Genomic DNA, 20,953 nt, shown 5'->3' on the forward strand with positions numbered 1-20,953 from the left:
AACCCCCATGGGTGGAATATCGGCTGCAAGTAAGTCATGGACACACTCCATTCGCGAGCATCCAAGCAATGCAAGGTGCGGCTCAATGAGTCAGCTTCCAAATTGCAAACTCCTTTGATGTGGATCACCACAGGGTGAATTTTGTGTTGAATACACCAGTCCCAGAGCTTCAGTGCCAACCTGCACAGGGGACGCAAAACAGTCCTCCCCTTGATTGTTCATTTAAGCGATGGTAGTAGAAGTTGAATCATGCCCATAATTGAGATCATGTGAATTTTTGTGGTCTGTACAAATTTGTTGAGGTCCAGGATAGGATGAATGCCTCCGTCCTTCTTAGGCACTTGGAAATACCTGGAATAGAACCCGCTCCCTTGGATGGTTGAGAGAATGGGCTCTATAGCATCTCCTGGTGGCGCAGTGGTAAAACTGAGCCCCTGGTAAAACTGAGCCCCTGGTAAAACAGCCCCTGGTAAAACAGAGCGCCTGGTGGCGCAGTGGTAAAACTGCCGCCCTATAACCAGAAGGTTGCAAGTTCAATCCTGACCAGGGGCTCAAGGTTGACTCAGCCTTCCATCCTTCCGAGGTCGGTAAAATGAATACCTAGAATGTTGGGGGCAATATGCTAAATCATTGTAAACCGCTTAGAGAGCTTCCAGCTATAGAGCGGTATATAAATGTAAGTGCTATTGCTATTGCTATCTCTTTCCAAAAGGGATATTACTTCTGCCTGTAGAGTGGGGGTAGGCATTGTGGATCTTAGGCCCATGAACCAAGGGCGAGTATGGAAATTGTATGGCGTAGCCCAATTGGACTATGGAAAGCACCCACATCTCCATAGTTATGTGTCTTCAGTTGTCCAGATGCCAAGAGATCATGGGAACTTGGGCAGGAACATTCAAGTTATCAAAAGTTCTGCTTCGAATTCTCACCCAGTTTATGGCGTTGAACAGAGGTTTTCGCCTATGCTGGTAAAGTTTACCCTGAGGCCTTGAAGATTTCTTAAATTCTCTCTTATTGCTGAGTTTGTATTGAGACCTGTACTTCCTGTAGGGAACATTAGGTACAAAGGAAGGCTTTGGCCTAGATTGATAGCCAGACTGAGTGGTAAGGACCGCAAATGACTTCAGTTTTTCTAGTGTATCGTCAGTTTTGGAGCTGAAAAGCCTTCAACCTCAAAGGGGAGGTCTACTATTTTCTCCCTAGGCTCATTTGTTCAATCGAACAAATAAATAAATAAATAAATATTGCAATATAGAGGAGTGAAGCCAAGCATGACATCACAAGGCTATCGAACCTGCCATGTTCCTAGAGTCCATCAGATGGCGAGCTGTGCTTATTTGTTGACTGGTAATATCAGCTGATCTGATTTGCAGCTCTTTCATTTTTGCCTGCACATCTTCCAGCTTAGTATCAGCAAGCTCCTCCCACAAAGAGTGTTGGTAGTGTGACATACATGTAGTGTAGTTTGCAATACGTATTGCCAGTGTACTAGTCAAATACAAGCACCTACCAAGGGAATCTAACTCACGACCCTCCTTGTCAGTCATGACTGAATGTTGCTTGCCCAAGCGGGAAGACAACAAGTAGTTAACCACCAATGAATTAGGTTGTGAGTGTTTGAAAACGTATTCACATCCTTCTTCTTGGACCTTATACATATTTTCCAGCCACCTGGAAGTGGAGGCCTTAGTAGATGGCTTCTTCCATGCCTGCTTTGAAGCTTATAGCAGCACTGGGAGCATTGGTAATGCAGTAGGTTGGGGCGTTTTTGCAGTTTGGAAAAACTTGTAAACAGAATCTTCAATGTTTTCAGTAACTTGTTTAAGACTAAGGCCCAAGGATTTGGCTATATCAATAATCAAGCTATGATAGTTCTTATGTTCCTCCTTCTGTGAATCAGATACTTTTAAAAGTACCTCATCATCCGGGGACAGTTCCGACGGGGTCTCAATGACTTGCGAGTCTGTGTCTGAGTCAGGTGCTGAATCATCCGGGATGGGAGAAAGGCCATCAGACAACGAGGTGTCCCGTGGTGTATCAGAGTTGGACTTTGAGGTTCAAGTGGTAAGGCTGGTTGTAACGGTGGAAGAATAGTTTGACTGGATTAGATAGAGTGGTTGGTGAAAGAGGTGATTCAGGATCAGTTTGAGTCGACATGGTAGCTTGAGTCATATGGAAGGACATCGAACCTGAGGTGACTGTATGCATAACCTCCTTGGGACGATGGTAATCATGTGGGCATAAAAAGACGCTTTCATCCCTGACTGGGTCAGTGTAGCACACTACATGTAAGGGTTGAGCATAGCAATATGTATGAGTAAATTCTTCAAAAGATGGACAAGTTGTTGATTGGAAAGTCTGATAGGGTTTGTTTTGATAAGCGCAGTCACCGCCTCCCTGATGCCACTGAGAGAGAGCAGGGCGCATGGGACTGTGTGCACTCCATGGTTTCTCAGTTTTCCATTTAATCGGATTCTGTCTCTCATCTTCCACTAAATGTCCATGAGTGACAGGGGGAAAGGACAGAGTCCTTGGAACTTCAACCACATCATCAGTATCGTTAAGATCAATAATACTTGGATGAGAAGGTGAAAAGGGGTATACACCCTGAGACAATGCTACATTAGCTTCCGAAGGTATAGCCAAAATATTGCATGGGGGAACTTCCGTTGTCACTGACAGTGAATGAGTAGTTGTCAGAGAGTCCAGTGTTAACATGGCCTCATTCCTTGCCTCCCTTATAGGCACAATTTTCAGCTTCAGTATTGTAAATTTTGGTACCAAGGAAGTTGACAACCCATTTCCGAACAGCGGCTTGTTTGGTATAGGTACTTCTTTCAGCTTCAGCAGGTTTTTCTTCAAAGACTTCACCAACATCGACTGCTTTGACGTAGTAAGATTCTCCAGCAACAAGCGTTTCAACGCCACGTCCAACGTTGACTGCATCAACGTCAAAGGTTTCTCTGACATTGGGTGCTTTGATGCCGAGTCCAATTTCACCTATTTATGAAAAGTGGCTGTCATAGTTGTGGAGGAGGATGATCCATGTTTCACTTCTGTCTTAGTTTTTCCCAACTGAACCTCTTTCGAGGTCAGAGAAGAGGGCTTAGGTGCTCCTTCCTTCGAGACCTGAATCGGCATCGAAGGACAATCGAGTTTCAGGCTCAGAGTCAATGTCAACTTCACCTTGTCCTAACTTGAGGACTTTGTAAAAGGGGTCACACTTGAACAGACAGACATTGAAGAATCAATTAATTTCGATACTGGGGCAACCGTCGACATCATTAACTGAGTTTAAATGAGCATAATACTCTTTTGCTGAAACAGAATAGTTCTAAGCTAAACTAATATGGGTGGCTGCACATGTCACAACACACAGGAGGTTTGGCAAAGCAGCTGGAGCCTCAGAAACACAAGTACTTCCAGTCTCAGGAAGGATATGCCGAGATGGGGTGTGTCATCATATGAGCCCACCAATCTTGGCATATTCTGTCCTACTTTGTGGTACAGACTCAAGAGCCCCTGGTGGTGCAGTGGTAAAACTGCCGCCCTGTAACCAGAAGGTTGCAAGTTCGATCCTGACCAGGGGCTCAAGGTTGACTCAGCCTTCCATCCTTCCGAGATCGGTAAAATGAGTACCCAGAAATGTTGGGGCAATATGCTAAAATCACTGTAAACTGCTTAGAGAGCTCCGGCTATAGAGCGGTATATAAATGTAAGTGCTATTGCTATTGCTATTTTTAGCGCCAAATTGTAAAAAGCATCCTTTAACCTCAAAAATTTAATTTTCCGAGTCTGTTTGGAAAACTCCTGACAGATTTTACAGTTTTTGGTATTATGTTCTTCTCTCAAACAGAGAAGACATAGCGAGTGTAGATCACCAGACGAAGGGAAAATGGTGAAGCATTTCCCGCACCTCTTAAATGTATTTTTCTTCTTGTCTGTCATGTAAACAGTCCAACAAGAAGAGCTAGTAATATTAGAAAATATATTCTCTCACGTATCCGAGTGGCTGAGGTGGCAAACCCCGACCAAGCAGAAGAACGTTCCAAGGCATCCGTACTAGTCGTTAGAAAGGAACTGAGGAGAATGGCGCTCCAACCGCCTATATCAACAGACGCATGCGCGCCATGGGTGGAGTCCGGAGCTCTGCGCGAAGCTTTTCGAATCTTCCCGATTAGTCTCCTGCGCAGGCACATATCCCAGTGGTGTGAATACACTGGGATCACATCAAGGATCAATATTTTTACCTTGAAGATCCATCACTTCAGCTTCTTTCTGTTTAAGTAGTTCTGATTGTTTCCGAACTCGGCTTTGGATTACTTCAAATTCTTTTCTTTCTCTGTAATATTCCTGTGCAGCTGCCGTTTCTAAATATTTAGCTTGGTGCTGCTTGAAAGTCTCTTCAAACTGTTTCATGTTATCCTGGTATATTTTCCTTTTAAAATAAATAAATACAGTCATTTTGGGGTGCTGTTTATCTCTTATCTCAGAATTTTAAGTTAACTGCTTTTACAAAGCACAACCAATTCTCAAGACACATGCCCATCTCAAAACAAGGGAAATTCAGAAGAATTTAAGACATGTATTTTATTAATTGAACTGTTATATAGCTGGGAATATTTAAGACCACTTTTTAAAAAAAACACCATTCCAGCAATGGGATGTGGCTTATTAACTGTGTACCTGCATGCCGGGAGAGCTTCCACAGTAGTTATCACACAAGTGGTGGTGGGTGGGGACCTCTCTTTTCCCTAAAACCACCTGAAAACATGTCCCTGAGGTTTGTATACGTAAGAACATAAGAACAGCCCTGCTGGATCAGGCCCAAGGCCATCTAGTCCAGCATCCTATTTCACACAGTATCCCACCAGATGCTGCTGGAAGCCTACAGGCAGGAGTTGAGGGCATGCCCTCTCTTCTCCATGAAGTTATCTAAACCCCCTCTTAAAGCCATCCAGGTTGTTGTCTGTCACCACATCTTGGTTGTCCTCTTCTGCACCTTTTCCAGTTCTACAATGTCCTTTTTGAGATGTGGTGATCAGAATTGTACACAGTACTCCAGGTGTGGCCGCACCATAGTGTTGTGGACAATTTTTTCAGGGGGCACAGGGCACTTCTTGGAGGAGAGATTGGTGAATATCAGCCCATCCTTTGGTGCAATAACCATGCAGAGTTCCAGAAACTCTTCACAGCAAGGATGCTTGTGTGAAGGGATACACAGAACACAGTTAATGAGGATGTCAAATACTCTTTTTACTTTATATGTAATGGATGGAATTGTTAGAATTAACAATATTTTATTAAATTATTCTAAATATATATTTTAAAATCATTGCATACTTGTCTTTTTCTGTTGCTTCTTGGCACTTCTGGAGTTCCTTCTGCAAATATTCCTCATGTTTATTAAGAATAATGTATGTTGGTTTCCAACTAGGGCAACAAGTTTTAAAGTATATTAAACTTCTATTCTGTTAAAGTATTAATATTGTTAAATATCATCAAAAGTATCAAAGCAATCAAAATAATTAGTGCTTCCCATCCAGGGGAAGCGAGGTATATTCAACATTTTCGTACTGGCACTCTCCCTTCCTATACCCAGTAGCTGACATCCACACTAAATTACTCATAATTTACTAGTTCCATTGAACCACATGATGCACAAGACAATGCTGGTGTTCCTGACTGGCCAGCACTGCTGTGCACATGGAAGCCAGCCCTGGCAGTGTTGCACAAGAGTACAGTTCTGCAAACTACTTAAAACAGTGTGCCTACAAGTGCGCAGTGCTACTTACACTGGAAATAGTGTACACTCTGCTGGGCAAGTGCAAGTTCCAGTATACCATGCAAGTCATAAGAACATAAGAATAGCCCTGCTGGATGAGGCCCAAGGCCCATTTAGGCCAATATCCTGTTTCACACAGTGGCCCACCAGATGCCGCTGGAAGCCACAGGCAGAAGTTGAGGGCATGCCCTCTCTCCTGCCATTACTCCCCTGCAATTGGTACTCAGAGGCATCCTGCCTTTGAGGCTACAGGTGGCCTATAGCCCTCCAGCTAGTAGTCAATGATAGACCTCTCCTCCATGAAGTTATACAAACCCTTCTTAAAGCCATCCAGGTTGTTGGCTGTCACCACATCTTGTGGCAGAGAATTCCACAAGTGGATTATGCATTGTGTGAAAAAGTACTTCTGTTTCTTAGCCCTAGATTTCCTGGCAATCAATAACGCTTGGTTCTAGTGTTATGTGAGAGGGAGAAGAATTTCTCTCTGTCCACTTTCTCCACACCATGCATGATTTTATAGACCTCTATCATGTCCCCCCACAGTCACCTTTTTTCTAAACTAAATAACCACAAGTGTTGTAGCCTTGCCTCATAAGAAAGGTGCTCTAGGCCCCTGATCATCTTGGTTGCCCTTTTTTGCACTTTTTCCAGTTCTACAATGTCCTTTTTAAGATGTGGTGGCCAGAATTGTATGCAGTACTCCAGGTGTGGCCGCACCATAGTTCTGTATAAGGGCATTATAACATTAGCTGTTTTATTTTCATTCCCTTTCCTAATGATTCCTCGCAGGGAATTGGTCTTTTTCACAGCTGCTGCACATTGAGTCAACACTCTCAACTGTCCACCACAACCCCAAGATCCCTCTCCTGGTCAGTCACCGACAGCTCAGATCCCATCAGCATATACTTGGAGTTTTTCGTCCCAATGTGCATCACTTTACACTTGCCAACACTGAAATGCATTTGCCACTGTGTCGCCCACTTCCCCAGTTTGGAGAGATCCTTTTGGAGCTCCTCACAATCCCTTTTGGATTTCACTACCTGAAAGTGTTTGGCATTATCTGCAAATCTGGCCACCTCGCTGCTTACCTCTATTTCTAGCTCATTTATGGATAAATTAAAAAGCACCGGTCCCAGTTCAGATCCCTGGGGGACCCCACTTCTTACTTCCCTCCATTGTGAAAACTCTCCATTTATACCTACCCTCTGTTTCCTGTCTTTCAACCAGTTAGCAATCCACACATGTACTTGTCCCCTTATCCCATGACCGCTAGGTTTCCTCAGGAGTCGTTGATGAGGAACTTTGTTAAAAGCTTTTTGGAAGTCCAGGTATACTATGTGTCAACTGGATCACCTTGATCCACACACTTGATGACACTCTCAAAGAACTCCAAAAGGTTGGTGAGGCCAGATTTACCTTGCTGATTCTCCCCCAGCAGGGCCTGTTGTTCTATGTGCTTTACAATTTTATCCTTGAAGATGCTTTCTATCAATTTGCATGGAACGGACATTAAGCTAACCGGCCTGTAATTTTCCAGATCGCCCCTGGATTCCTTTTTGAAAATCAGTGTTACATGGCTACTTTCCAGTCCTCCGGTACAGAGCCTGATTGCAGGGATAAGTTATATATTTTAGCAAGGAGTTCAGCAATATCACTTTGAGGACTCTTGGATGGATGCCATCCGGCCCTGGCGATTTTTTAGTATTCAGTTTTTCCAGACAGTTTAGAACATCGCCACTTCTATCTGACTCAGTTCTTTAGCCTCCATCCCCAAAAAGCCTGGTTCAGGAACAGGTATATGCGCAGTATCCTCAGCCGTGAAGACAGACGCAAAGAATTCATTTAGCTTCCATATCTTCCTTAATAATCCCTTTCACTCCCTCATTGTCTAAGAGTCCAACCACCTCACTGGCAGGTTTCCTACTTCTGATGTATTTAAAGACGTTTTTGTTATTCCCCTTGATACTTTTAGCTAAATGTTCCTCAAACTCTCTTTTTGCCTCCCTTATTGTCACCTGGCATTTCTTTTGCCAGAGTTTGTGTTCCTTTCAGTTCTCTTCATTTGGGCAGGCCTTCCAATTTTGGAAGGAAGTCTTCTTCCCTTTTATGGCTTCTTTGACAGTACCTGTTAGTCATGCTGGCCTCCTCCTGGACTTAGTAGTACCTTTACTTCTTTGGGGTATACAATCTAGATGGGCTTCTAGTATTGTGGGTCTGAGTAAACTCCATGCACTCTGGAGCGAAGTGACTCCCGATTTTCCCTTTCAACTTTCTTTTCATCATACTCATTTTGGAGAAGTTTCCTCTTCTGAAATCCAAAGTGTCTGTGTTAGACTTCCTTGGTGATTCTCTCGCCACATGTATGCTGAATTTGATCTCACTATGGTCACTGTTCCCTAAAGGGGTGATGACACTGACATCACGCACCAGGTCCTGAGTGCCACGCAGAATTAAGTCCAAGGTCACCTTCTCTGTGGTTGGTTCCAAGACCAACTGTTCTAAGGCACAGTCATACAGCTTTTCTAGAAATCGGACCTCTCTGTCATTACCTGACTCTGAATTGACCCAGTCTATGTGTCGGTAATTGAAGTCACCCATAATTACAGCCCTGCCTCTCCTCAACGCCTCCAATTTCCTCCTGCAGCTCGCAGTCACTATCAGCATTTTGATCCGGAGTGCAATATCACGTCCCCAGTAGCACGTTCCCTTTCAGGCCTTGTATTGTCACCCACAGGGTTTCTGTGGAGGACTCCAGTCCACCCAGGTTTAGGGATGTGCATAAAACCGGTTTGCCCAGTTCAGTTTGAATTCGAACCGGGTTCAAACCAGGAGGGGGTGGTTCAGTTTTGGTTTTGCTCAGATCACCCTCTGGTTCGGTTCAAATTCAAACCAGTTTCGAACCGGTTTGAACCTCCAAAAGTGGGTGGGGTGGTAGCTGGCACCCATTGGTACCTGCCACCCAAACCCCAAAGCACTCGGACACTCATACGATTTTTAATGAATTTTTGAAATTTATTTTTTTCTCATAGAGTATAATGGGACTCGAACCAGCCTATTATTCCCTATTGTGGAGCATCGATGGGTGCAAACAACCACCCAAACCCCGAAGCATTCAGACACCCCTATAATTTTTTATGAATATTTGAAATATTTTTAATTATTTTTCTCATAGGGTATAATGGGACAAAAACCAGCCCATATACCCTATTGCGGAGCACATAGGGGCAGAAATGTGGGGTGGGTGGTCGGCACCCAGGGGTGCCCACCACTCACAAAACCCCAAGGCAATCAGACATTCCTCCAATTATTGGTGAATTTTAAAATATTTTGGAATTCCTCATAGGAAATAATGAGGATTGCAGCAAATGTATAGCTTCTCATCAGGGGGAAAGGGGTGTCCTAGAGCAGAGTGTGGTGGGTGGTAGTTCCCAAGCGGGGCAAGGAAGCTATCAGAATTATTTGAAAGAATTGGGCAAAGGGCTGATTTTAAAGTGATTTTTGAAGTTTATGTGTCTTTAAGGTTAGCAATGAGAGTGGATTCATGGTTTGTCATTGAAAATCGTATATGCTACCAAAGAATCTACACTCGGAACACTTCAGAAACAACAAAACTCACTACCACATAGGTTAGCAACCCATGGGGGTGGTTAGCACCCTTGCTCTGGGCCACCCCAGCACCCCCCAAGTGCAATTATGGGGCTGCTGAAACCTCCATTCTTCCTTATGGAGAAAAACCTTAAAGCCACTTGTGGGGTGCTGGGGTGGCCCAGAGTGAGTGATGGTCTAGTGCACAGAGGGTGCCAACCACCCCCATGGGTTGCTTACCTATGGGGTACTGGGTTTTGTTGTTTCTGAGGTGTTCTGAGTGTAGATTCTTTGGTAGCATATTAGATTTTCAATGACAAACCGTGAATCCACTCTCATTGCTAACCTTAAAGACACATACACTTCAAAAATCACTTTAAAATCAGCCCTTTGCCCAATTCCTTTCAAATAATTCTGATAGTTTCCTTGCCCCCCTTGGGCACTACCACTCACCACACTCTGCTCTAGGACACCCCTCCCCCCCCCGGACATGAAGCTATACATTTGCTGCAATCCTCATTATTCCCTATGAAGAATTAAAAAATACTTTAAAATTCACCAACAATCGGAGGAGTGTCCGATTGCCTTGGGGTTTTTTGGGTGGTAGGCACCCTTGAGTGCCTACCACCCACCCTACTTTTCTGCCCCTAGGTGCTCCACAATAGGGGATAATGGGCTGGTTCGAGTCCCATTATACCCTATGAGAAAAAATAAAATTCTAAAATTCATTAAAAATTGTACGAATGTTAGATTGCTTTGGGGTTTGGGTGGTAGGTACCCATGGGTGCCAGCTACCATCCCACCCACTTTTGGAGGTTTGAACCAAACCACCCCGTTTGGTCCAAATTTGAACCTGCAGCTCGAACCTGATGCCTGGTTTGGTTCGAATTCGAACCTTTGAACCACCCCGGTTCAAATTTGAACCGGTTCACACATCCCTACCCAAGTTTTCTAGCTTGTTAGATTCTATGCCTTCTTTAACATACAGTGCTACTCCACCTCCAAGGCGCCCCTCCCTGTCCTTTCTATAGAGTTTATATCCAGAGATAACAGTGTCCTACTGGTTTTCACTGTTCCACCATGTTTCTGTTATGCCCACTATATCTATTTCTGTGTTTGCAACCAAGCATTCCAGCTCATCCATCTTGCCTCAGAGGCTTCTGGCATTGGCATATAAGCACCTATACGCTGAATCTCTTCCCTGGTGTATGCTATGTTTCTTTTGACTCTTTGACCAGCTGGCACCACCTTCTGTCTGCTCTTTATGTGGTTCTGCTCTGTCCCCTTCTGTTTTATCTGAATCCTTTGCACCCTCGCACTTTAAAGTAGGGATGTGCATTTCGTTTTGGATACAAAACGTTTTGTGAACAAAACAGGCCATTTCGCCTGTTTTGTAGCCAAAACAAAACACCCAATGCGCAAAACAGAACATTTTGTAGCCAAAACAAAACATCCCTGTTTCGGATACAAAATGTTTTGTTGTTTCAGCTGTTTTGGAACTCCATTTTGCAATTGCAAAAAGTCTTTCTCCTTCAGTCTCTATTTTGAGTTTTGACATCTGTGTGAATTTCCAGCCCTTCCAGCCTGCAGATTGGCCAGCGGAAGCATGAGCTGATCTGCTGGCAATTGCCTCCTTATTCCTTTTAAGCAAATTTAAGGGTAAATTTTACCCTCATTAGGCTAGTGTGCATTTACCCTCATTGACCAGTGGGGCAGTGTGCATTTCATTGTTGTTGTTTTACACTGTTGTGTGTACATCAATTGTATTTTGGGCAGGGGGGGAGGTGGATGTGCATGACCTTTGGAAATCTGCCTGATTTCCCCCCAAAGCTCTGCTGTTGTTGATGTGTGATGTTGATGTTATTTGGGGTGGATTGGGGGCAGAAAGGGGGATTTAGGGGCAGAAGAGTGGTTCAGGTGGTAGTGCCCCAATGGGTGCCTGCTGCCACCCAGATTCCAAAGGAATTGGGAAAAGGGCTGATTTTTAAAGAATTTCTGAAGATGAAATGTCTTTGGGGCAGATTCGGGGCAGAAAGGAGGTCTGAGGGGCAAAACAGCGGGTTGGGTGGCAGTGCCCCAAGGGGTGCCTGCCACAACACAGATTCCAAAGGAATAGGGCAAAGGGCTGATTTCTTAGGAATTATTTAAGTTTTCGCTTCTTTAAAGTCCCCCCCCCAAGGAATAATGGAGGTTTCAGCAGACCCATAACTCCACCTGGGGGGCACTGGGGTGGCCAGGAGTGAGTCGTGGTGTAGTGCACATAGGGTGCCAACTGCCCCCATGGGTTGCTAACCCATGGGGTGCTGGGTTCTGTTGTTTCTGAGGTCTTCTGAGTGTAGATTCTCTGGTAGCATATGAGAGCGGATTCATGGTTTGTCATTGAAAATCTCATATGCTAGAAGGAATTATGGAGGGCCATCATTCCCTATGGGGAAGAACTTTACAAACACGCAAACTCCATTACATCTTTAAAAATCAGCCTTCTGCCCAATTCCTTTGAAATACTTCTGGCAGCTTCCTTTCCCCCACTAGGCACTACCACCCACCCTACTCTGCTCTGGGACACCCCTTTCCCCCCAACATGAAGCTATACTTTTGCTAAAACCTCAATTCTTCCCTATGGGAAAAATCCTATACTTCAAAAATTCACCGAAACCCAGCCCTTTGCCCAATTCCTCTGAAATTTGGGTGGTAGTTTCCACCCATTGGGCACTACCGCCCCCACCCACTAGTTTTTCCCTGGGGCCATTTTTAAAAATCCAAAACGTTTCGGATTTGGATTTTGCAATTTCGAACAAAGAACAAAATTGGGGTGTTTCGGATTGGCTGGTTTTGAACAAAGTACAAAACGGGGGTGTTTCGGATTTGTGCCAAAAACAAAACAGAAAAAAACACAAAACGCACAACCCTACTTTAAAGGATGGCATTTGCTGAACCGGATACTGTCCAGCTCCCGTCAGCAATTCCCCAGGCATCATTTAAAAAGCTGCTCTGCAACCTTTTTGATTTTAAGTGCCAGCAGTCTAGTTCCATCTTGGTTCAAGTCCATCCCTTTTGTACAGGCCTTGCTTGCCCCAAAATGTATTCCAGTGCCTAACAAATCTAAATTCCTCTTCCTGGCACCAACGTCTCATCCACGCATAGAAACCCCTCAGCTATGCCTGTCTTACTGTACCTGCCCGTGGAACAGGTAGCATTTCTGAGAATGCTACCTTGGGGGTCCTGGACTTCAAAATGCTACCCATCAGAGTAAATTTGGCTTCCAGAACCTCCCGACTACATTTCCCCACATCATTGGTGCCGGCATGCATCACAACAGCTGTCTCCTCCCCAGCACAGCCTAACAGCCTATCTAGACGCTGCGTGATGTCCACAACCTTCGCACCAGGCAGGCAAGTCACCGTGCAGTCAACATGCGGGTCACAAACCCATCTCTCTATACCTCTAATGATCAAATCACTCACTACAAGGAGGCCCCCACCTCCCAGAGAAGTATCCCCTTTGTGGGAGGATATGGGCTCATCTTCCACAGAAGGGGTCCCTTCTAAAGGAGCATTTCCCTCTTCCTCAGACCCATGTCCTCCTTGCCCGAGACCTTCATTCTCCCTGACAGTAGAAAAGCTATCAGCCCTGGAGTGGGATGACTCTACCACGTCCCTGAAGGTCTCATCCGCATGCCTCTTTGAGCTTCTCCAGATCCACCACCTTGGTCTCAAGGGAACAAATTTGTCCCCTGAGAGCCAGGAGCTCCTTGCACTAAGCAGACACCCATGACTTCTACCCATGGGGCAAATAGTCATACATGTGGCACTCTGTGAAATGCACTGTGAAGTGCCCCCTCCCCTGCTGTCTTTCTATCTTCATACTGGTTTTGTTGGCTGTTTACAATATTTAGAAATAATTTATTAGAAGGATAGGTGTCAGATATTTAACTGTCCAAACAGCCTTTCTCAAGAACATGAGGGAGGGATCTGTACTTACGTTCTCTTCTCCATCAGGCTCCTTGTGATCACAGGGGCTTGCTCCAGGCTCCCCCGCACACTTCCCACTAAATTCCTGCAAAACTCCAACGTCCTGTTTGCTATCCCTGTTCCCTTGCACTCTTGTGCAACACTGCCAGGACTGGCTTCTATGTGTGGAGCAGCACCGGGCAATATCGAACTCTGGTGTTGCCTTGTGCATCATGTGGGCCACTGAAATGAATGAGACAAATTAATGACTTACTTGTCTCATTCATTTCAATGGGAATACTCATGCATAATTTAGTCTGGATATCAGCCAGTATATATTGTAACATAAAGGGATAATGCAGGCTCCTGCCATATACCTTTGGCTCATATTAGCATAGGTTCAGTATGAACTTTAAAACTACCACAATTTTACCATTGATTTTGATAGGATGTAGCTTGTAACCAATGTCAAATTCAGTGCTAGCCTATAGTGCGGAATATGACTTTTTAATGCTACAGATATGCTCATGTTCTCACAAGTATGAACATGGTCATGCTAATGAATATGATGAAACGGCTGTGAAATAAGGAAATCCACAATTCAAATCTCATTTATACCATTAATTTTCTAGGTGGCCTTAGTCAAGTCACTATAGTCAAGTCACTATTGCCTCAGCCCCAACATCTGCAATACAGGGATAATAATACTGGCCTAGCAGATCTGTTATGAGAGTACTAAGATGAGATAAGAATATGGCATATTGAGATAATGTATCTGAAGCAGCTAGAACACTTGTATGGTATTATCTTTTGTCTATAATAAAATACTTGACACCTCTTCCTACTGGCTAAATGCATAAATATTGAACTACTATTTGACTACAAGAGGAATTTATTATAGCAACCTGTAATTTAAGAAATGCAGCTACTGTATACCTACGTTTTACAGTTCTCCTTAGTGTTACTGTTGCGTTTATGCAGACTAAGGATCACCTCATCATTCTTGTTAATATCTTCTTGTAAATGACAGATTTCACTTTTCTCCCTTACAATATTTGCAGTATATACTGAAAGAAATGTTTATTTCATATTGTAAATAATTTGAGATCAGAATTACCCATTGCAACACAAATAACAAAACTGGACCCATCAAGTCCCATGGTTGAGGCTAGTCCTGATCAAGCCACTTCTTCTGTGTTCAACAACAGCTCTATCATATATACAAGGCTCCACTACCTTCTAGGGATCTTGAAGGATTCTTCTAGGGAACTCTAGGGATTCATTTCAGTGGTGGCACCATGTGTGTTCTTCTAGAGTTCTTCCAGATGGCAATAAATTGCACAATGCTGAAAGCTTCCGCCCAAGTCCAAAGTGCCATCTTACTGATCATACACATGTCCCCATAGGTTTCTGTGCTCCTTCCTATCAGGATGTTGTTCTCTGGCCACACACTGATCAGAGACCCCACACCACCTGCTAGTCAGAGTTTACATTCTGAGAAAAACCAGCGGTTGCCCCCAAAATTGCATTGGAAAAGGAATGGGTTCTTCTCAGAATGCAAGAGCTGTGACAGGTGGCATTGTGTAAATTGTCTCAGGTCCCTGATCAGGGTGTGGCCAGAGAACAACATCCTGATAAGAGTGCAGAAGCCTGCAGGAGCATATGTACAGATAGTAAGAAAGCGCTTTAAAGCTGTACAATTTATTAATGCCTAGTTAGACATTTATTTGGTCAGAAACAGTCAGAATGCAGTTTGTGTGTCACATGCAGTTCCCATACAACTCAAGTGCACAAGACATAAACAAGAATACAACACAAGTTTCCTTTGTGGTCCACTAAAGATAAGTGGAGGGCTCTAGTAGGCAAGGGAACATAAGAACCTAAGAACAGCCCTGCTGGATCAGGCACAAGGCCTATCTAGTTCAGCATCCTATTTCACACAGTGGCCCACCAGATGTATCTGGGAAGCCCACAAGCAAGAGATGAAAGGCATGCCCCCTCACCTTCTGTTGCTCCCCTGTAACTGATATTTAGAGGCATCTAGCATCTGATGCTCAGGTTGGCCTATATCCATCAGAACAGTAGACACCGAAAGAGCTACCCTCCATTAATTTGTCTCAGCCCCTTTTAAAGCCATCCAGGTTGGTGGCTGCCACCATATCCTGTGGCAGAGAAGACCATCGATTAATTATGCATGGTGTGGAAAAAGTGCTTTTCTCGGTCCTAAATTTCCTGGCAATCAGTTTCTTGGGATGACACCTGGGTTTGGGAGAAAAAAATATCTCTATCCACTCTCTCCGCACCATGCATAATTTTATAGACCTCTATCATGTCTTCCCTTAGTCATCTCTAAACTAAAAAGCCCCAGATGATGTAACCTTGCCTTATAAGGAAGGTGCTCTAAGCCTCAGATCATTTTGACTGCCCTCTTCTGCACCTTTTCCAATTCTATAATGTCCTTTTTTGAGATATGGTGACCAGAACTGTACACAGTACTCCAAATGCGGCCACATCATTGATTTTTATAAGGGCATTATGATATTAGTACCGGAAATGCCAAAGTGTTTGCTCAGGTTTGGGTGAGCATCCCCCCCGTTTTTTTTCCTTAGTTACTGAGAGAATGAAGAGAAGAAGCAGGCTACCTGGCTGACTGCATGTTGGCTAGCATGATATCCCTGTCAGAAAAGGAGGCACAAGAATGTTTCTCTATAATGTGAAAGGGCACATTCTTGTTTTTGATCTTAACACCTAGGCACTGAGGGCCACTTCACACATTAAGTTATTTAGATATACACTTAAGATGTCTTTAATGTACTCTAGGTCAAATTACTCATTATGGGCAGTTTCATCTCTGCCTATGGTCTGATTTTGATTAAGTACCGTCAAGTCTCTGTCGATTCTTAGCGACCACATAGATAGATTCTCTGCAGGATGATCTGTCTTCAACTTGGCCTTTAAGGTCTATCAGTGGTGCATTCGTTGCTGTTGTAATCGAGTCCATCCACCTAACTGCTGGTCATCCTCTTCTTCTCTTTCCTTCAACTTTCCCCAGCATTATGGACTTCTCGACTGGGTCTTCACATAATGTGTCCAAAGAATGATATTTTGAGCCTGGTCATTTGTGCCTCAAGTGAAAATTCTGGATTGATTTGTTCTATGATCCATTTGTTTGTTTTCCTGGCTGTCCATGGTATCCTCAAAATTCTTCTCCAGTACCAAAGTTCAAAAGCATCAATACTTTTTGTATCTTGTTTCATCAAAGTCCAGCTTTCATATCCATAGAGTGTTACAAGAAAAACCATTTTCCGAACTATTCTAATCTTTGTATACATGTCAGGGGTGCCTTTGCACGGCTTCGGCTAGTGTGCCAGCTGCGTCCCTTTCTCGAGAAGGCAGATCTGGCCACAGTTACCCATGCCTTAGTCACATCATGGCTGGATTACTGTAACACACTCTACGTGGGGCTGCCCTTGAAGAATATCCGGAAACTGCAGCTAGTGCAAAATGCGGCAGCTAGGGTTTTCTCGGGAGCTGCCCTGTGGGAGCAAATCACACCTATTTTGAAAGAGTTGCACTGGCTGCCAGTTCATTTCCAGGTCCTATTCAAGGTGCTGGTTTTGACCTTTAAAGCCCTTAACGGTTTGGGTCCAGGATACCTGAGGGACCACCTGCTCCCAAGGGTTGCTGCCCGCTTGACAAAGTCATCTGAGGGGGCTCTGCTCCGGGTGCCGACAATGAGGGAGGCTCGGCTGTCATGCACTCGGGACAGGGCCTTCTCTGTTGCTGCCCCCAGACTTTGGAATGCTCTCCCAGTGGCCATTCGCTCCTCTGACTCCATCAGAGTTTTTAGAAAGCTTGTAAAATCTTGGCTTTTTATCCAGGCCTTTACATGATTGTTTTATTGCTGTTTCTATGTGTTTTACTCAAGTATAGTTTTTATGTTTGTATTTTATAGATTTTAAATTAGATTGGTTTTATATTTTTTGCTTAATATTTTTATTGTCATTTTTATTTATTAACTTTTGTAAACCGCTTTGGGGTTGTTTTTAATGAAAGGCTGTATATAAATGTAACAATAAATAAATAAATAGGTATCTAAATATCCTTTCCAAGGCCTTCATTGCAACCCTACCAAGTGCTAGGCTGCAGCGTATTTCCTGCTGGCTCCTTTACTGTTGATAGTCGATCCTAAAAGGCAGAAGCTATCCATTACTTCTATGTCTTCGTTATCAATTCTGAGGCTGGTTGCTGTACCTGTTATCATTAGTTTAGTCTTCTTGACATTTAGTCGTAGTCCCATTTTTTCTCTGTGCTCCTTGACTTTCTTTACTAGAGCTTGCAGATCATCCGTATTCTCAGCTATCCGAGTGGTGTCATCAGCATGGCGCAGGTTATTGATGTTTCTTCCTCCAATTTTAAAACCATGCTCATCTTCTTCCAATCCAGCTTCTCTCAGTATATGTTCAGCATATAAATTGAATAAATAAGGAGAAAGTATTCAGCCTTGTCTGACTCCCTTGCCAATCTGGAACCAGTCTATTTTACCATGTACTGTCTGGACTGTGGCTTCCTATCCTGTGTATAGATTTTTCATGAGAACAATGAGATGTTCTTGGACACACATTTTCCTAAGGATATTCCATGACATGGTCGATGCAATCGAAGGCTTTTTTGTAGTCAATAAACACATATTGACTTCTTTCTGATATTCTTTGGCTTTCTCAATTATCCAGCGTGCATCAGCAATGATGTCTCTTGTTCCTCGGCATTTTTCTGAAACCAGCTTGAACATCCAGCATTTCCATTTCCACACAGGGCTCTAATCTGCGTTGGATGATCCTGAGCACTATTTTGCTAGCATGTGAAATTAAGGATATTGTGCAATAGTTTGCGCAATCTGTTAAATCTCCTATTTTGGTACGGGTATGTAGACTGACCTCTTCCAATCTGTTGGCCACTGTATTGTTATCCAGATTTGCTGGCATAGTTTGATTAGAGTCTTGACTGATTCTTCTTCAGTTGCTTGCCATATTTCTGTAACTATTCTATCAATTCCTGTAGCCTTTTTCATACTGAGAGCGAGAAAGCAATTGTAACTACTCCTGTATTTTACTAAGGAAACTACATGGATAGACTGCCTATGGTAGCAAGCATGAATTTATTTCGTTTGAGATATAGGGTCTTTCTTGGTTTGCATTTGGATGGGAGGCTACGAGCCAGGTCTCATGATCCGTGAGACCCGGTTTAGTGAGCTGAGCGAGTGCGCAGGCCATACTGGGGAGACCCCTGGAGCCGGGAGGTGGCTTTTCTCCTCCCCTTCGGGGGTCTACTCGTGAGTAGCTGTGGCGCGGAGCTTCACCGCAGCTACTCATGACCAGATAGCCCGGGTTTGTGGAGAGATCGCTCTGCAAACCTGGGCTAAGAGGAGGGGTACTTGAGCGGGTTACCCACTCGAGAACCACCAGGCTCGCAGCCAGGCCCGGGGGTTCTCATAATCGGGGGAAATTGGGCTAGGCTTTCCTAGCCCAATTTTTCCAGATCGTGAGAACAACCCCTACATGTGAGCACTGTAAGATATCCCCCTTAAAGGATGGGGCTATAACCTAGTGGAAGAGCATATGTGATATATGCTTGCATGCAGAAGGTCCCAGATTCACTCCCTGGCATCTCCAGGGAGTTATTCACACATGGCTTCATGCCAAGGGGCAACTCTTGAGTGAAACCACTTCGAATTACACTCAAGGTATCTGAAGGAAGCAGCCCCTCCCCTCTGCTCTTGAGCTTGCTTTTGATGCAGGTTCACATTGCATGCCTCCATATTTTCCTTCTAGCCAATGGGGAGAGAGCGAGCAAGAGAGTGTTCCTTGGATAGGAACACAATGATTCTACATTAGTGCCTCTTCCTATTTGCTCCGGCATTTTCAGAAAAACTCTCTTGAAACCAGCATTTTAAGAACCCGGAAATACATGAAGATAAGCTAGAATTCGCAAGACAAAGCCCGATTTATGTGTGGATTGCTTCCAAGGATCTTGAATGAACTTCGGGGTAAGTTTGGCTGGTTTGTGAACACACATTCTCTCTTCCGGAAGAGATTTGGGGTAACAGCCCTGTCTGTAAAAGCTCCAGGTAGGGCTGGGAGAGACATAACCTTGGAGAGCTGCTTAGACTGGAGAGCTGATGCCAGGTAGTGTATACAATACTGAGCTAGATGGGTCAATAACGTAAAGTAAAGTTGTGCCATCGAGTTGGTGTCGACTCCTGGCAACCACAGAGCCCTGTGGTATTCTTGATAGAATACAGAAGTGGTTTACCATTGCCTTCTCCCGCGCAGTATGAGATTATGCCTTTCAGCATCTTCCTATATCGCAGCTGCCCGATATAGGTGTTACCCATAGTCTGGGGAACATAGCAGCAGGGATTTGAACTGGCAAACTTTTTCTCCCTAGGCAAGTTACTTCTCCGCTACGCCATTAGGTGGCAGATGGGCCAATGGCCTGTCTCGGTATAAGGCAGCTTCCTGTGTTCCATGTCATTTTGCCTTTAAGAATAAAACAAAAAAGAGAACTGCAGGAGCCTACGATCTTGAGCAGAGGATCATCAGAGCAAGGAACTGCTTTTATCTTAGGCTCTTTTCTGCTCAGCATCACCTCCCCGCAAAGTTATTTTTCTTCTTGTCGGTGAAAAGATGCAGGGACATGTATATTTTCCACAGCAGGGAGATAGTCTATGAATAAAAAGTTAAGCAGTCCTGGTCCCCTGCTGATCTTCCACTGAAGAGTGGAGTTTCCCATGGTTGGTTTTACTAAAAAAATAACTGCATGTAACATGTTGTTTGACCAAGAAGAAGCATTTGGAACACTCATTAGGAAGACCTTACTGGCTGAATCTCCTTGTTGAGTATACACTTGGATTTGCTGCTATGTAGTATGTGAAATGGTCTTGATGGGGAAAGGGGACAACAAGGTACTTAGCTAGACCATCAACTAGTCCTGCTTGGCCCCTGCCTCGTTAGAAAGAGGATGGAGTCTCTAGGAGGAAGGAAGTCAGTGTATTAATATAAAGCAAGATTAAGAACATGTGATGATAGCAAAGACGAGCAAAGAAGTTGCTATAGCAGTGAGAAACTACTGAGCCATCTAGGATGCACCTAGAAGAAACCTGAATACAAAAATGGCAATAAAGTATAGAGGATGGGAGAGAAGGAGTAACTACTCACTCTGTATCTGCTGCGTAACATGTTCCTTAGAGTAAGATACTTGCTCAGTCTGAAAAACTGAAGCAGAAATATATATGTTTTTGTTTAGTATTATTGTCAAATCTGATATTAAAAGTGAAAACTTTCATATTTTAAAACATAACTCAGTCACTTGAATATTAATTTTATTCAAAATTTTAGGTGCATTTAAATCATTTCTTTAAGGTATGTGTATGCAACACATCATAACCTTTCCTCTACCCAGTTGCTTGCAACTCTGCAGGAGGAGAACGCAAGCTGATTTTCCTTCTGCAGATACCAAGCCCATGTCTGCCCTACAAACATCCATCTATTCTAGAACCATGCAGGGAGGTGGGAGAAGCAGCTTGGGGAGAATAAACAGGGAGGGGGGGTGGTAGTTACACCCACTGCCCCTT

At 44.0% G+C, this 20,953-nt stretch overlaps 1 protein-coding gene across 9 annotated transcripts in view; it reads right to left on the reverse strand.

The window, feature by feature from the left end:
* The window catches only part of C1H14orf39 (chromosome 1 C14orf39 homolog), an 88,507-nt gene that overhangs the window by 58,094 nt on the left and 9,460 nt on the right, over positions 1-20,953 (reverse strand). For all 9 annotated transcript variants that reach the window (XM_053257918.1, XM_053257910.1, XM_053257953.1 and 6 more), the window contains exons 3-6: positions 20,538-20,594; positions 14,261-14,387; positions 5,344-5,433; positions 4,251-4,438 (exon numbers count right to left, since the gene is read on the reverse strand). In XM_053257918.1, coding sequence (XP_053113893.1) covers positions 4,251-4,438; positions 5,344-5,433; positions 14,261-14,387; positions 20,538-20,594 — 462 coding nt within the window. The remainder of the gene's footprint in view (positions 1-4,250; positions 4,439-5,343; positions 5,434-14,260; positions 14,388-20,537; positions 20,595-20,953) is intronic.

Source organism: Hemicordylus capensis, chromosome 1 (genome assembly GCF_027244095.1).
Source record: "Hemicordylus capensis ecotype Gifberg chromosome 1, rHemCap1.1.pri, whole genome shotgun sequence".
Lineage (NCBI taxonomy): Eukaryota > Metazoa > Chordata > Lepidosauria > Squamata > Cordylidae > Hemicordylus > Hemicordylus capensis.